The sequence below is a fragment of the Venturia canescens genome, chromosome 7 (assembly GCF_019457755.1).
Source record: "Venturia canescens isolate UGA chromosome 7, ASM1945775v1, whole genome shotgun sequence".
In the NCBI taxonomy this organism is placed as follows: Eukaryota; Metazoa; Arthropoda; class Insecta; order Hymenoptera; family Ichneumonidae; genus Venturia; species Venturia canescens.
In genome coordinates, this window is record NC_057427.1 from 5,361,614 (window position 1) to 5,379,320 (window position 17,707).

The 17,707-nt window shown below is 43.2% G+C and overlaps 1 protein-coding gene across 1 annotated transcript; it reads left to right on the plus strand.

Moving 5' to 3' along the window:
- Positions 1–14,551: 14,551 nt before the first annotated feature.
- Positions 14,552–17,595, plus strand: TwdlT (TweedleT). The gene is made up of 3 exons (XM_043424171.1): positions 14,552–14,702; positions 15,480–16,166; positions 16,335–17,595. Exons 1-3 carry the CDS (start codon positions 14,688–14,690, stop codon positions 16,551–16,553), a joined length of 921 nt encoding a protein of 306 aa, XP_043280106.1. The 5' UTR covers positions 14,552–14,687; the 3' UTR covers positions 16,554–17,595.
- The last annotated feature ends 112 nt before the right edge of the window (positions 17,596–17,707 follow it).

Here is a 17,707-nt window from a genome sequence, read left to right on the forward strand (position 1 = left end):
GTGAACTTTATTTCGAAATTGCATCATTTTTCGTTTAGCGTAATTTTGTTTGGTTATATATCCAGTGGGAGTTCAAATTACTTCCGGTATGCGGCGTGGCCGTCATGCGCCCCTGGCGGCAGGTGAACGAAATGACATTTGCAACATTTCGGAAGTCACACCACCTGTCGCTACAAACACTGCATATATACCGATTGTAATTTGTAATAAACACTTGTACTACAATTATAGGAACTAGCGACAATTTCAGTGTTCTTGGTAATTGAACTGTAAGTTAAAAAGAAAATTGACGTTTCGTTCGTATCTGCACTACGATATACACGTTGAGAAATTGTACAAATTGCTTCGCAGGCAGGTCATTCGGCAATTGTTCGGGAATAGTAATTCTCTGCATATTTGTTTCGACACTTTATCCACAGGTAACGGTACGAAATTATATTTTTAATGACGCATAGAAGTGGATCTGGACATTGTAAAGACAGCTAAATATAGAAAATTGAGCTAAGACACGTTTTATTGTAATTCTCAATGTTTTTTACGAGCTTTCTGAGAAATCGAGCAACGTGATCGAATGCACGAGTCCAGAAGACTTGGCCACCAGATGGCATCAACGCCATAACCTAAAATCTAGTACATAAAATTTTAACTACGTGCCAATGGTCGAATTCACGTATCGCCGTTGGTATCGCTATTAAAACTTTGTGATAAAATTTCATTTTTCTTCAGCAAGAGTATAACAGTGACTGAAAGTGAAAATAAAAAATAATATAAAAATCATTACTTGCAAGCAGACAATATTATAAACATGGCAGAAAATGTGCGAATTGCACCGCTGTACTCGAGCGAACGCACTTTCAACAGATGTTACATTCACTTGAACTTATTCTTTATATTTACTTCAATGATTTACAAAGGAGATTCCCGTCAATGTGAGCGTTCTCTCCACTGTATAGTGCACTTCCCACAATTTCCATACATTTTATTTCCAATCGAAATTCTGCACGTTGAAATCTTTTGACGTCCACTGAAATTCAATCGAATTCATTGATTTACATAACGAAATTTATAACTAAATTAAAATCATGCAAACAGCAGAACTGAACATTTTTTCTACCGTTTCTCCTCGAATTCGAATTCATCACAGGGAACTGTCATATTTGTTTCTTCTGCCTCGAAGTTTAGAAGTTTACGACAAAAGTAAAGTGTACAAAATAGAAAAAAAAACAGGAAAATCACGTTCCATGCAAAAACGCTTTCAGCATCGACAGCGTGCAAAAGAATAGTGACAATGAGTCTTTTTACATACCGCGGGTTTATATATATTTCATTTATCTTTTCCCCATGCGGTTCCCCATCAAAAGCTTAGCTGGCAAAGTTCCAACCGCGTCTTCTCGGTTACAGAATGTGAAAGTAGCAGCGGTCATCTGGTCATCCTTATATTATGTATACTCGGGCGCATCGAGCAATACAACCACAAAACATTACCCACACTTGAGCGCGCGTTTGTTTTTATTCTCGCTCGTCTCGATAGAACTCTTTATGGACGTTTATTTACAACTACAGGGTGACTCGTTTCCATGGAATTGACTCGTTACTGAATTTTCGAAAATTTTGTCCATTCATCGCGGAAGTGTCTTTGGAAGTGAATATTTATCGATCTCTAAAAATAACTGAAATATTTATTTCGTAAAATGAATAAATTATTTTGAACATTCTTGATTTTTTCAGATTTTTTAACTTGGAAGACTCATAAATTTATTCATTCGAGGATATCGAACTCTTCTGGTGTTGCAAATCGACAAATTTGATCTAACACTGAAAACGGAATTGCGACTATAGAATCACTCATAAATCTTAGACTTTTATAAAAAAAAAAGATTTTTTTCATTTGAATACGCGGGACTGCTTGTCCAGCAAAATCGGACCACCCTGTACATGGAAATGCCTATAAAATAATACTGGCAACTGGCAACAATGCCAGAAAATTCTCGTTCATTCTTTGTTTTTTTTTTTTTTTTTTTTTATTACCACGAAATAGCCTGGCGTCTCCGCGATTAACAACGCTCGTTTTCCATTTCCTTCGAGCATCATCCATTCTTCCTCGTTCGCTTTGTTGGAAGAAAGAGAAAAAAAATAAAGTTTCTCGTGCAACGAGAATTACGATCGTAACCCGTATCACTCAAAGATTTTGTTGTTGACGTCAATCGACACGATATATTTCAAACAATTTTTATTTCGTCACGTTCGTGTTTCGAATATTCACGAATCGATCATTCCCCGGAAGTTTTTTGACTCGGTTCAAGCCCTGACGAAAACAGACATTTTTATTCGAAATAAATATCGCGTACGAGCCGAAAATGGTGAAAAATAGTGAGGAAAACGTTTGTGCCTCTTGGTAAATTCGTCAGCCACGAGTTTACTGTGATTGTAGTGTAGCTAAGTGGCTGACGTTGCTCAAGACAATAGGAGAAAAGTATGACACAACGAGTCTAAGGAATACGCACGTAATAACTGACAACGTACTATTTTTTGAGCTAATTTTGCTCGAAATGAAATGGAGGACGTTTCACGACGAGCTTCAAGGATGTCGGATCATTTCGTTTGTGGAGAATTCAAAGTTTTTTTTCAATCTGGGACACGCATTTGGCGAAGAAAACCCAATTGTCAACAACCGTTGTGCGAGTGGATTTTTTTAGGTTAGGAAGCAATTGGAAGGTGTTTCAAAAGGATGATCAAATTTTAGGAAAGTTCGACGAATCTTTGGTGGGATTATTCTCATAATTAATAACTAAATATTATTAGGAATTCTTGCGTTCGTACAGTCGTTGCTCTGTGGCTCGAGAGAATTTCACGTCTCGTATTGTAACGCGATTATACCGGGCCCATGCTCTCGCATTTGCATATTATGACAATCGCTCTTTCTTTCTCATTCTCGAAGCCTCGTTAATCGAAGTAATTCTTCATTTAATTCCCACAGAAAAGGCCAAAAGTTTTACATGTTTTTATGTATTCAGCGTCGTGTTTACGAAATGTTCAAGTCAGGGAATGAGCTTCTCGAATATCGTTGGAAAAAAAAAACTCGAAAAAAGTATTTTGAGAGAAAAATGTCTCGAAGCACGACGCACATCAATCTTTGAAAACGACGAAATCGTTTTTTGCGATAAAAAATAAAAATGTCAAATTATTTCTCGAATTGACGTCAATTTCAACGCTCAATTTACAGTTATTCGAAAATTAAATTATCGATTGCACAATTGTGCAATTCTATTGCTTCGCAATAGTCTGTCCCAGATTCGCTACCTTTTCAAATAAAAAAAATCTGATTAATGAGAATGAATCCGAGTTTATTTGGCCTTGCAATAAATACTTGTATCGAGATCGAAAAAAAGTGTGTTCCTCTTGACAGAGAGTGTCTGCGAACAGTGCGATGTTTAGAGGCAGGAAAAATGGTCGTGGAGCAGACGACGAAGCACATCGTCCCGGTACTTTCGAGTCTCATATTGGCCTGGCGCAAATGACTTTGTGCAACGAATGATGGCGAGTTCTGTGAGGATGTTAAAAGAGACCCTTTCGCGAGGCTGCAAGGCCCCCGGGGGCATTTTTGTCGCTACGACTATTCCGCGTGTCCGCGAGAAAGAGAGCAACTTGTCGTCGTCGTCGTCGTCTTTGACGTCATTCTCATTGCTGGTTACGAAAAATGCTGCAAGTCTTGCGGATGAGAGCGAGAGCATTTTGTCCCCCGCTTGAAGACTCGGCGACTGCGGGAGCACTCGTTCTTTCCGTTTTTAAATATACATATTTGTTCGAAAATAATTTCACGCGAAACTGCCTCGTAATCATTTTCGTAAACGGGTCACAGAGCTCCCACGCAATTTTCCCTCCTTTTTCGCCTCGCGCCAACAGAACTCTCGGGTCTAAATTTTTATTCCTGCGAATGCCGAATTTCCGTTCGATTCTCCGTAGATCGAAACTCAAGAACTTTTCGGATCGCCGACAAAAATAGAAACGATCAACATTAGCTGACTTCATGCATATTCACATGATAATGGAAAAATATTAATACACTTTGAGGTTAAGACGGCGAGGAACAGCTGCGCGCGCACGAGCAGTGATCTCACGCCTCCCGGGCTCCAGAATTCTGACTTGTTGATCTTCTCATTCCGTTTCTTCCTTCTTATTCTGGCGTGTCGTAAGCCTCGTATCTCCAAGCGCGTAATAAGCTTTCTCCGGTCGCGTCGAGGTGAAAATTCTCAACTTTCTTCCGAGCTGTAACAAACCGTATACGTACATTATTCACGCATACATGCACACTCGGTGTACACGTACGAAGGAAAGCTGCGCGTGGTGGTGAGCCCTCTGGCGGCGTCTTCTTCCGATTGTGAGCTCTGCATATCTGCAGAGAGCTGTTCCATGTTAACCTGCACGTATCTCTGACACATAGCTATGCACACATGTGAACGTACGCCGTTCGCTAAGAGATCTCTGTTGCACGATGCATATTACACGATGTATACATAGCTATTCCCATCGAAGTGTTTCGTCGCTATATACGATCGAACTCGTTCTTCCGCTCGATTTTACCCGCGAGTCTTTTTATTCAGTTTTTTTTATCTCCTCGAGGATCCTCTTCACGAAACCCGGAAACGGACCGATAAGTCCGCTTTCGCATAGTTTTTCTCCGCAGAAGGGAAAATCTAATCGTTGGGTTTATCCCGAAATCAGATGAGTACGAAACAGAGGTAAAAAATGACGCATTTTTATAGCCGATTAAACGACGAGCATTTTCTCGCTCTCGCGGGCCCTCGTTTATCGATGGCATCACAAATTATACCTGAGTGAGGTTAGGTCGGACAGTGTAATTACTCGTTTTCAACCGCGAGCCTCTGCTCCTTGTTATCTTTATTCATCCTCGTTTAAAATATAAACCATCGAACTTACAACTCTCTCGAACTTTTAACCCGTTGGAATAAACGACGCTTATCCTTCATCGCTACTTACAATATCGGAGATCGATTGTGCGCGAGTAGCAATTCTCGTGTGGCTGAAGCTCGGTAGCCTTTGAGCTCGTGTCAGTGGAGCGAGATTCAGTCTTCGCTCTCTTCCTCGCGAACGGGCTCGTGATGTATAACATTTCCGATTATGTCACTACTTCATGGTCGGCTCCTCGTTTCGCGCGTCTCGGAGACGCATGACAGCCGTGCGACTCTATTTTAACTGTGGCACCTTTCGTCGTTCGTGCTCGGCCTACGAGGGCATTTCCTCTCGGCGAGTCTCCACACTTTTCACTCCTTTCCATTCATTTTTCATTCCTTATCGAGCCGCTCGTTATGAACTCAATAAAAATAGGCGATTGAGCAATTCGAGCGTTGTGTCATGTTTTTCGTTTCTACACCATTATTTCGAATCGCCTTTTCCCTAAACGATCGTCCCCTCATCGAGCAAGCTAATGTATTCGTATTTTTTAAAACTCAAACTCTCCTTAATTTACGTGACTCATAACACACACGTACGGGAATTTTCTCTCGTTACGTATGTCTTCGAGAAAATTAAAAGAATTCCGTAACGCCGTCGCGGGCTTTAAAAATCTTTGTTTTTATCGAACAAATCACAATTTTCGATCTAATCTGTCATTTAATCCAACGAAGCCAATTGTTTCGAATATTTTTCTGTCGCTATTTCTCAATGAAAACAACCGTCGTGCGTCGTCGCAAGATCGTTCAGTTTCTTTTCCCGTCGGTCAAATCCACATCCGATGCTCTCACTCGATTAAATGCTCCGAAGAGCTCTTTCCGTTACGTAAACTTCGAACGATTCGGAACTTTCGGCTGGTCTCTCGCTCGAAATTTATTTGACAGTGCAATAAACGCACGAGAATATGAGAGTCTATGAGTCGGTGGAAACATTTCGAGCGCGAGAAAATCTCGTCTATCTTCAAAATTGATTTTTATCTTCTGCCCATAAAAGTCGGCATAAAATTGTGGACTTTTCATCGGAATGGTTATTCGATAGAGCGTTGAGGATGTTCGATTATGAAAAAATAATCGATCGAGTCGCGCGAACATTATTTTAAAATGCGATCGCTCGGAGTTGTGAAATATTTCCTATAAAGCAAATAAATCCTTGAACGTGTTTGCAACGATTGTGAAAGAGATTCGATCGAAAATGCGTTACTTTGCGATAGAGGATGGAGGAAGGCGAGTGAAAAAGAAGTTCTCTTAACATCGAGCTTATAAAGTGCCTCGTGTCCTGTCGATTGAATATCTTGACCCCGATTCCCGCGTTAACGAGCCTTCGATCGACGTTATTAAACTTTGCTCGGTTTCTCATCGCTCGTCCTCTCGAATCTACCGCCTCGCGGACTAATTGCTCCGCAAGGTTTCGAATACTATTTGACGAATGCGTTTTCGAGCGATCTTCGGATGCGGACTGATTCACATTTGAGAATTGAGTGATCATCCCGCTCGCGGGGTTCTAGAAAAGTGTTCGGTCGATGAACGCGTTGGGGGGGGAAGGAGGATCGTTGGAAAAGTTCCTCGCGCGTTTTCGATGTCAATGAGAGATCCGCGAGTTTAAAAACAAACGTTGGTTAATTACAAAAAGTATTTTCGTCATTAAGGCGGCGAATCGTTGAACGGAATTGCGCGGTTTTATGCTCCGTCGTTAGGCTCTGGAAAAATAGTAGAAATTTAATTCTTACGTGGCGGCGCGGACGGGGACACGGACGAGAAAACGCAACGAGGCGCATTCGCACCGGGATTGGGACGTTCCACGAAACTGAAGCCACAGCAGCAGCATCATTTTATACAATCTCACGTTTTATCAGGTCTCTCGCGCGCACGAGGCACGAGACGCTGCAGGGCAGAAAGGCGCACGGATTCCGATGCCCCTGCATGTCCCCCCCCTTCGCCGACTCATCGTACACCTCTCCATTTTTTCCGTTCCCCTTTTTTCTGCAATCTTCTCTTTCACTCTTAAGCAAAATTCAAGCGGCGAGAGGCTCAAGCAACGGATTAACTCGACAAGAGCAAATAATGCTTACAAACGTTAATTGTAAGCCCAACTTAATTATATCTCAAGCCTCGATACCTCCGGACTGATTATTCGACGCTTAAACTATCCATAAATATTTAACACCGATTATTACGCAACTTGCTTCCCATCAAACCTAAATTAGCGCGTATTACTTTTCCGCAAACGAGTACAATTTTTATTTTTCTCAATTCGTTTCACCGCCGCGCTCTCCTCGTCTTGTCGAAAATAATGCCAAACGAGATGAAAAAATAATGAACGATTCGCTTGCCGGACTTACGAACGATTGAAAAATCCTGATTCCCAGTCTCACGATAAATTTTCATTCAATGCTCAGTAAAAGAGCACATTTTTATTATCGTTTTTTCACGAATCAAGTGAATATTTCCATTCGCATTTATCTTAATTATCGATATATTCTCGAGAATAATCGCAGACGACAGAAACGTCCCCGAGCCTCTTGCCTAATAAAATAAACATAAAAAGCTGTCCCATGTGCTTTTGTCAATTAACGTCAAAGTGGAGAAAAAAAAACGAAAATCATTCGCCCATCGGGTCTTCCTATTCATGGAGGAATCAATCAGATTCTCAATTCTTCAATCGTAATCGTTGTAAAAAAACAAAAATAAAAATAAATACATGAACATTTAGAAATGAATTATGAATTCGGTTATTCATTATTCGTGACAAATCCCCTGCATCTCCGAATTCAATTCTAATAGTAGTAGCAGCATTTATTTCCTGTATGACTTTTCAGACTTTTACATAATTATCTCCCCCCTGTTCCCCTCGTATATTATTTCATAAAGTCTGCGTTGCACACCAGTATTTGACAACAGTTTCTCTTTCCTTGTATCTAATTTTTAACATTCCCTTATTTTACCAATTAGCTTTGATCGCCCCTTTCTTCAAATGTCCTCTCACTATTCTTCCTTTCTACTTTTTGTGCCATCAATTCGAACTGTCTGACCTGTTGAATTGTTCCATCAGTTACCTTTTTAAGGAAGTTGAGGCATTAGAATGAAAATGATGTCACCGCTTTTAAACCGATTGCATCTTATAAAGTGAAGTGTAAAAAAAAATCAGTTAAATTTTCAGACAGTTTAGGAGCGTCGTTGCTGAGAAAAATCAATAACAATTTGGGCCAAATAACATGTAATCTTATGGAAGTCAAGACACATTCGGTGATATCTCCGTTAAAAATGATGCTAAAAATATGAAATTTTTTGGGCAACATGAGCAAGGCTTGCCGAATAATGTCAATTTTTTTCAGATTTATTAGGAGATTTGCTGAGATTATATTAATAATAATCTGTTTTCCGTGCAGTTTTTTGAGGCTAGGATCGTCACCGTTCGTGTTTTCGATTGAGCTTTCACCAGTTTTTCGTCTTTTTTTCCCCAACTTTTCTTTAAAGTGTATGCAACATTGCCAAACTGTAAACTGGCCTAACTTTTGAAAGGTACAGGTCATCACTTTTGGGTAAAAAAAATGACTGTACAGCCTCAACTTCCTTAATTACTCTCCTCTGGCTCGTCCCAACAATTTATATAAATTTTCCACTATTTCATCATTATTTATGGCCTCTTTGATTTCTGGACACTCGTTGCCCACGATTCACTTCTAATAATAAATTTGATTGAATAACAAATTATTTTATAAAAATGCGATGAATCACGTAAAAATGTATACGAGATTTGCTGTATACGACGGAAGTTCAGGTTGAAAAACTAAGAATTGCAAATTCGGCAGGAAACGAAATTAGAGAATTACTGTAATTATGCATTGGAGGCTTTTTTTACATCGTTTCGTTGGACTCCAACGTTGAAAACTTAAGCGTCATAAAATGTATTCAAATTTTATTGTGGCAATAATATTGTAATTGGTGCTGCGAGTGATAATAAAATTGTGAAAATTGATTACGTAAATGAGGTTAACTGTTATAATTTATTGATAAGTTTACCTACAAATTTTTTCATTTTATTGTTAAAATAAAGTAAATAGTTTGTATAACCGAAGATCGGTGCATCACGAGAGGAAAAAAAGTGGCCAAGTTAACGGTTATTTATCGAACATTAATACGAAATGATAAAGGAAGGGAAGCGTTGATCCAGTTGCTATTCCCCGATGTAATATACCGGTAATACAATCAAAGTAAAAATTATCGTACGATGATGTTTGAGTGAATCGACACGAATCTGTGATCGGAGCTGTGTACGAGAGTTCGCGAGCGCGAAACCATCTTCCGCGAAAGTTCGAGTGGCGGTCGTCACAGCTCAATATTCCCAGTCGATGCGCTTCCACGCGCACGCGTATCGCTGTAATATTGAAAATGATGAAGCCTCGGGGGGAAGAAGGATCGAGGAAAAAAACGTTTTGAGAGGGAAGAAGGAGGGAAAGAAATCGAGGAGGAAAAAGCCAGGAGCGAGCCAAGTTTAACGTCGAGTAAAAACGGGATATTCGGGTCAAATGAATTTCGGTTTCCTTTCTACGTTTGTTCTCCCCTCCCGCGGGGCTCAAATTCGATAATTATACACCGAGATCGAGAGTCTTTTCACCGAATTAGAAAGAAGCAGCATGAATATTTATGACGAGGAACTCGTTTTACTTCCGTAAACTAATAATTTTATATCGAGTTTTTTAATCACAATTTTTTCGTCTCGGCTCACTGCTGGATAAATTCGAATGAGGCTTTTTCATCGAAATATCGCGAGACCATAAAACCGATTTTTTTGTGAGAACGAGCGAGTATCATTTACGTCACTTCTAACGATGACAGACCTCTTGGCGCCTCGCCGTTTTTTTACGCACAATTAGCGATTCGTGTGCCGTTTTATGACACGTTGTCCCGCGTCAGAGGACTCCCCACCGCGGGGGTCTTCAGTTATGTTTCGCGCGCCTCGTAAACGCGGTGCGTGAGACGAAAGGTTCGATCGAGCGATTGATTTTTACGACTCTGCTTCCGATTTCTTCTAATTTCTCCATCGTTTTTTTATTTTGATTAAATCAAAGACGGAATGACGATTCGGTGATGAATTTGAGAGTTCAAATTGAATTTTTATCGACTCTGAGCCGGCGTGTCGAGCTGGCGCTCTCCACGCGAGTCGTTCGTCGACCAATTTTAGCAATAACGCGCGAATGAAATTAATAGGGAAAGGTACGCTGCAATTTTATCGAAAATTTGTCCCGCAGGTGGAATTAAAAAATCTCGATTCCCTTGGAACGAGGTCGGACGAGCCGAAAACGAATTTTCGAAAAAACGAGCGCGGCGAGTAAGCTGGGATAAAAAAAAATTGAAAAAATATCACGCGAGACACAAAAGTGTCGTGAGAGGTTCGATTGGTCAACGCGGATTTCAGTGCGAGAGCTCCCCATCGAAACGTTTATAAAAATATAATCATTACGATTTCTCATTGAAGTACTTTCTTTTCGATAATATTCCTTTTTAAAACTTTTGCGTCGCGAGACTCGAATAAAACGTTCGGAGAAAAGTAAAAAAGAAAAAAGAAAAAATGCTTCCGTTGAAACGTATCGTAAAACTTTCGTAATTTCTATAATAATTAGCGATTCCGTTTTGCAGCCCGTTTCGCGTTACATATTAATAAGATTGGAGCAATTATTGCGCGTTACGCGGTTGTAATAAGGTCTGCTGGCGTGAGTGGCACATGCAACGTAGGATGAGAGATCAGTAAGATCTGTGTGTAATAAGAGCATCGCGTGGTTCCACGCATCCGAGCTCGTTCCTGCGCAGCACCGAGCTCGCTCTCCTTTTTTCCGCTGTTTTTTCTTCCCCGCAAACTTTTCAGTGCAAGCATATAGTACACTCGTGTATGACGAGAGTTAAACTCTCTTAGGATATGCCCGGAGCGTGGTTAACGATCTATGAATGTGTGTGTTTTTTTTTTTTTTTTTTTTTTCATTTCTAAAAATCTTCTTTCTTCTTGAAAGCGTCCAAAGTACGAGCCTGTTGCGTGATCTCTTTCGAGCTGGTACACCTCGCTATGCCATAACTTCCATAACGCTTGTCTCAAAGCGTTGATCTCCCATTAATATCGAGAGTCTCTCATATTCTGTGAGCACAAACTATTTTATGGATATAAATAAACAAAAGATCGTAAATCCCACGGCTTAACACTCCCAGCAATTTGGGTTGAGTGATTTTTTTCAATCGACGTTTATATCTTTGTGTGTTTAAATAAATAATGCACATTTGCGCGGGTTTATCCTACGATGAATATATGTATATACGAATATGTATTTAGCGAGCTCGGGGATTTATTTATGTTCCAACATAATTAGAGGAAAACTAATAATTGCAATAGCATTGCAATAGTTTTTCGTGTAGGTTTGCAATAAAATAGAAAATTCAAGAGTTTTACGGGCCGTTGCGGTGGTGCACGGTTGCGGTGGGACCGAAACGGAGAGAATTTTGTTTTACGATCGGTCTCTAAACGCCGCTGAATAAATGTTGCTTCTTCGGTGTATTTTCCTCCCTCGAAAATAATCGTTCTATGTAAATGATGGATTTTTCGCGGATTTGCTGTTGCTCGGAGGAAACTTCCTAGGGATCGTCGTCCCGCGGCAACGTCGCTTCCGCGCGCGCGATCTTCCTCCGAGACAGCATTGTGTACCTGCTTCACGACTCGACGCAATCGCGCGCGGTTGCATCATCTCTTTTCTCAGCTCCGTCAGCCCTCGAACGCGTGCGCGCTACTCGAACGAGATTTATTTAGTCTATGCTTTCGTCCCGTTTAGTTTTGAGAATCCGTCGTCAGCAGCAGCGCTCCTTCGAGCGGTGCGCTTTGGGGACAAACTTCTCGGAGCGAAGAAGGAACGAAAAATTTGTCGCACACTCGAAACTGCGGGAGCTCGGGCCCCGCGACTGGAAAAATGAATCTCCGTTTGTTACGCGACCGATATTTCGCAACGGCGAAAATGATGGAGACTCTCTTGATTATTTCATTTACTTTTCATTTTATATATGAACGTGAAATCATTTAATGGAGGACCGAAGTGCGAAACGACCTTGAAAATCATTGCGGAACGAGTAGCTCTCGAAGCACAACATATTTTACGTGTCACTCGTCAAAATATACTCGCTACGAATAAACACAATGAGACTGACTAATTTTAATTGACACATTGGTACGCTCGTCCTCGCGCGGTTTCAGCCAAGATCTTTTCCGCGCGCACTATACTCCGTGAAAGTCCAATATTATATTCACAATGGGTACGGAAGAGTCGGTCGCGAAGCTTCGCCAGGCTAAACGGCCTAAACTCTCGTAAATCTTCCCGTCAACCAACCTCTCTTTTCATTAACGTTTCGAGAAGCGTGTACGCCTCTCCGTTTTACATATGCCACACGTTTATGCAGCATTTCCACGCCTCGCTTTTTGTACTTGTTTCACGATCTTTGTACTCCATCCTGTTGACACGTTGGCGGGAACATGTTGCAGCGAAAGAGAGAAAAGGTAATAAAATCGTTGAAAAAAATAGGCAATTGTGCGAAGATATTTTTTTGATGGAGTTCAAAGTATTTTTTCTTTTCGCTCAACGAGACTTTGAGCGCTTCAATGCGAAAGTCAATCAACGATAACGATCGTGGGTAGTTTGTTTCATTTTTTTAATTTTTCAATTACATAATGATGTGCTGTTTTATGGTCAAAGGGAATCAAGAGTTTCAACTGAGAAACACGGCGAGTAGATTTCTATTTTTGGAGCGCGGTAGCGCCGCGGATGATTTGCGGATTTATAAATTAGTGTCGAATTAATTTCGTTTGACAGCTGCCAATCGAGACGAACGTTGCGAGCTTTCATGACCTTCTCGATTCACTCATACATTCGAGTGTTTGGATTTGTGCAAACAAACGGCGTCGGTCGTTCGTTGCCGTGGCCTGGACCCCGAATTCGTTCCCAGCGAGCCGGTCCTCCGAGATCTCTCGGTGAAGCGAGAAAAAATAAGCGCCGAGGGGTTGTCGAAGGAATCGATCGAAAAGCGAGCATCCCTCGACGGATTGAGCGGCGTTCGTATGACTTTCCGTGCACGAGGAACAGCACGTGCCAGGGCGCAATGTTTATCGACTATTACGGGACTCGTTACCCGCTCTCAAAAGCGAACAACAAGCGATCGGAACGTTACTTGATCACTCGAGAGACTCATTTATCAAAGGTCGAGAGAGTGTGTCGGACACGAGCGTTTTTAAGAACGAAGAAATGAGACGGCCCCGAGAGAGCGGACACGCAGAAGTAGATAATTTTTACGAACGAAAGCAAGAGCGCCTCTCTCCCCAAAAACACCTTAAAAACTCAAACTTTTCAGCGCGTGCGTGTGTCTAGATTTTTTTCGCAACGCTTTGGACCCGGGGACAGAGAAATTATGAAAAAAAAATGAGCAGCTGCGTGCCATATCTGAGGCGAGGACATTTAAGGGGTCTACCCTAATTAGACGGACAAAAAAGTTCGCGTGTTTTCACGAATTTGTTCTGGTCGGTATAAAAAGTGTTGGGCCTAAAAAATACACTCTCAAAATAGACAAAAAAATGTTTTTTTTATCTTTATTTTACTCAGTTTTCGCACAGAAAAATGGGGGAGAAGGCAGGTCCCAAAAAAGATGGGTGTGCGCTGCTGTTGATAAAATCTCTGGAACGGATGATCGGGAAATAAAATTGGTTTTAGATGCAATGAGTAAATCTGTGGCTGTAGCGCGTATCATAGGATTTTTTTAAAAAATGACAAAACGCCGGGCATTTTTCCAAAAACTACGAAAAAGCACGTTTCCTTTTACCGTTATTTGCAAAAGAAAAATAGTTCCACAGTGAAAATTTCGAAGTTCGTGTGATACGCGCCGCAGCTACAGTCACAAAGAACACGTGGTAAAATTTTGGCAACGATCGGTTAAATAGTTTCGGAGATTTTATCAACGAGCCATAGAAAAACGTAATTTTGAGAAAAAGGCGTTTGAACAAAGGCGCGTACGCGGTGCCGCACCGGTGCGTATTAGCGCTAGGCCAAGCAAACGTCGCTCAAAAGTACACTTGGAGTGCTCAGATGTTTGTATAAAATTTGAGTATGTAAACTTGCGAAAAATGCGATAAAAAAGAATGGATTTTTTGAAAATTCTAATTAGACCGGACCCCTTAATTCGTGAAATACGCAGTTTCGCCGAGGAGAAAAGAAAGGGAAAGGGACAGAGAGAGAGAGAGAGAGATGAGTATAACGAGAGTGAGAGTAAGCCAGGATTAATGAAAGTGAAGATTCGCAATAGACAAGACAGGCCAAAGTGGCTTAAGGTTCTTCCTCGAGTCCGCGTTGTCGTCGTATGTCTGAAGAGCGTCGATTCTCTCGGATGATGTAGAATGGAGCGGTGGCAAATCCCATAGGTGATGGGTCGCTCGCAGTGCGATGGGTTGCCAAGGAGTCGGGTACACGCGAGTGGGGCCCGAAACCAGCGAGCGATTCCCCTCGTCCTGCCCTCTCGTCGTCGTCATCAACGTCGTCTTCATCGTCGTTGTCGTTGTCGTTGTAGTAACCGCCACCACCGCCGCCACCATGCCCGGCTCCGGCGACGTATAAAAGGGGCTCGAGCAACGAACACGGAGCATCAGTCCTCAAATTAAGCAGGAGGAACGAGCATCAGAGTCCCAGCACTATCGACGAAACCATGAGGGCATTCATGGTGAGTAATCGCGGCTAGAGAGACGGATAATCGCGCAGCATCCTAAAAGTGCTTCTTCGCGGTCCCGCATTCGAGCGCGTCATTTAGTAAAGAGCCCAAAATAAAGAAGCATTATCGAACCGTTCACTTTTTTTCTCGTGAAACTGATCAAAGTTCTTCGCCAGTTATCCCCGCGGGGGGATAATAACAAAAGTTAGAGAGAGAGAGAGAGAGAGAGAGGCCGAGGACGAGAAAGAGAGGAAACGTTTGAAAGGAAGAGGGAACGAAGAACCGGATGAAAGAGGCCGTGCCAGCAACGGCCGACGACGTCATCTCTCGGGCACTTTCTCTCGGTTATATCTTTCGAGAAGCTCTCTCACGTTCGACCGACAATCCGAAAGACGAAATTAAAAATCGAATGGAATTACGATATGCGTATTGTATACTCTTGTGCCGTTACGGGAATAGCTTATTCCGACAATGGTTAACGCGCGCGTTGTTGAGCAGCCGCGATCGGACGCAATGAATAAGTATTATTTCGCGTTTGAGTTTTCCCTTCGAAAGTTTTTAGTGCTCTCACGCGAATGTGCCGTGGATCGGAGTTCGAAAGTCGTAGAAGATGCGGGCAGGTTGTGATTTGAAATTTTCTCTCAGATATTCCTTCGGTTTCTTCGTACTTATGCTAACAATTAACGTTCCCCGAACGAGCCGACGAGTAACTCGATTATAGAGAATCAATCGGGGTCAGATTTTCAATAGGAACGAGGCATGTTTTGTCTAACGTTTAATTATTGACAGATCGTGGCACTGGCCACAGTGGCGATGGCTCGCCCAGAGGCCGGCTACTCTTACTCCCAACCCCAGCCAAGCGGAAGCTACGGAACGCCAGGCGGTGGAAGCCTCGGCGGAGGCGGCGGAGGCCTCGGTGGGCTTGGCGGACTCGGAGGTTTGGGAGGTTTCGGAGGTGGCCACGGGGGTGGCTCAGGAGGAGGAGGAGGAGGCGGCTCCTTCGGCAGCGGTTCCAGTAGTTTCGGCTCGACCGCAATCGGTGGATTCGGCGGTGGTTCCTTCGGCGGCGGCGGCGGCGGCGGGGGCTCCTTCGGCGGCGGTTCCTTCGGAGGCGGCTCTTTCGGTGGTGGATCCTTCGGTGGTGGATCCGGCGGCAGTTTCGGCGGCGGTTCTCTCATCCAAAAGCACATTTACGTTCACGTACCGCCCCCGGAAGCCCCTGAAGAGAGACCCCAGCGCCCCATCGCGCCCCAGGCGCCTGCCCAGAAGCACTACAAAATCATCTTCATCAAGGCGCCGACCGCGCCAACCCCAACCGCCCCGGTTATCCCGGCGCTCCCTCAACAGGACGAGCAGAAAACTCTCATCTACGTTCTCGTGAAGAAACCCGAGGAAGCACCGGAAATAAATCTCCCAACGATCGCTCCAACGCAGCCCAGCAAACCCGAAGTCTACTTCATCAAATACAAGACTCAGGTGAGTCTTAAGAACTCTTTCTTCTCCCTGCGGAGGGCACGAGGACGGGAATCGTTGAAAAAAATGCGTTCTCGTCAAGCCTCTCGTACGAGCCGACGGGCTCGCCGCGGAATCGTTTCCGAATCGTTTTTTTCCCCATTCAAATGAAATTTTTCGTTTACTTTGCAGAAGGAAGTTTCCGGCGGTGGAGGCGGCGGATCCGGTGGTGGAATCGGCGGTGGAATCGGCGGTGGAATCGGCGGTGGAATTGGCGGTGGAATAGGAGGTGGAATTGGAGGTGGTTCGGGATCTGGTGGTGGGCTTGGTGACGGTCACGGAAGTGGACCAAGCGGCCCGAGTGGACCGAGCTCGAGTTACGGAGTCCCTGGACAATCCGGCCCCTACTAGTCAATTTACTTAAAGAACGTTATAAAAGAGGACGAAACACGCTCACACGAACACAGCACCCACACACATTGACAGGACCAGAGAAAGCGAGACCGAATGCGGAAACCGTGAAAGCGATTGACCCGGAAGGCCAGCATAATCAGCCGGACAGATCGATCGAATAATAACGAATAATTAATATAAATAAGCTACGAAAGAAGCAAAAGTGAGAGAGAGAGAGAGAGACGAAGAAAGCACGAGGAGAGCTGAACTACTCGTTAAACTCGAAACCTTCTCCGTTCGAGAAGTCGCGCGACCCTCAACGAAAAACCGTTCTTTCATTGTTTATATATTATCCTTTATAACGAATCTCCAAGTCCCTAAGACGAACCGGAAGATTAAAAAGAGGACAACGAGTGAACGAAGAGCACGAGCAACAGAACAACTTCAAGTTTCCTCGAGTTGGAAGCTAAGCGATCTGCCGAGGGTAAAATCCCCGATGTCGATTTCTCGTACCGATATCGTTACCGATCGAGCCCTTATCGATCGCCGATTCTCCAGCGGAAGGAGCTTCCTGAGCACCGTTCGAAACGATTCTAGAAAGAATAAGCCTGTTGACCGATCGACCCCGGGCCTTTGCCCCGGTCCTTCGGGATCAACCGATCGATCCCGAGGTCTCGTCCAACCCGAAGAGAAGATCGTCCTTCGAGCTGGATCAACGCGAATAATCATAACCAACGACTGCCAAAAAATGGTTTATGTTATTCGACGTCGGACAGACGAAGACACCGAGGGAAACGTTCGGGGCTTCATCGATTACGTACGCGATCGGCCAGAGATCGGTAACTGGCCGATGGCGATGAAGAAAACATGAGAGATAACGAAGAAGCTGTTAAAACTGCCGAAAACATTCCCCGACGAACAAGACTTTTTTATGTAATTCCCAGTCCGTCCCCCCCCCCCCCCCCACTCAATATTTTTTATACAATTTTTGCAAGAAAACGGTGGCGAAATAAAGCTTTTCTATGTATTTTTTTTACATAAGAAAAAAAAACGAGAAAAACAAGTAATACGAGCGAACAAAGCGCGATGTTTCTTCCTCCCCCGCAGCCTCCGGGCACCTTCACCTCCCACTTTTCCCTCCGTTACCTCTTTCTCTCGCTCTTCATTCTCCG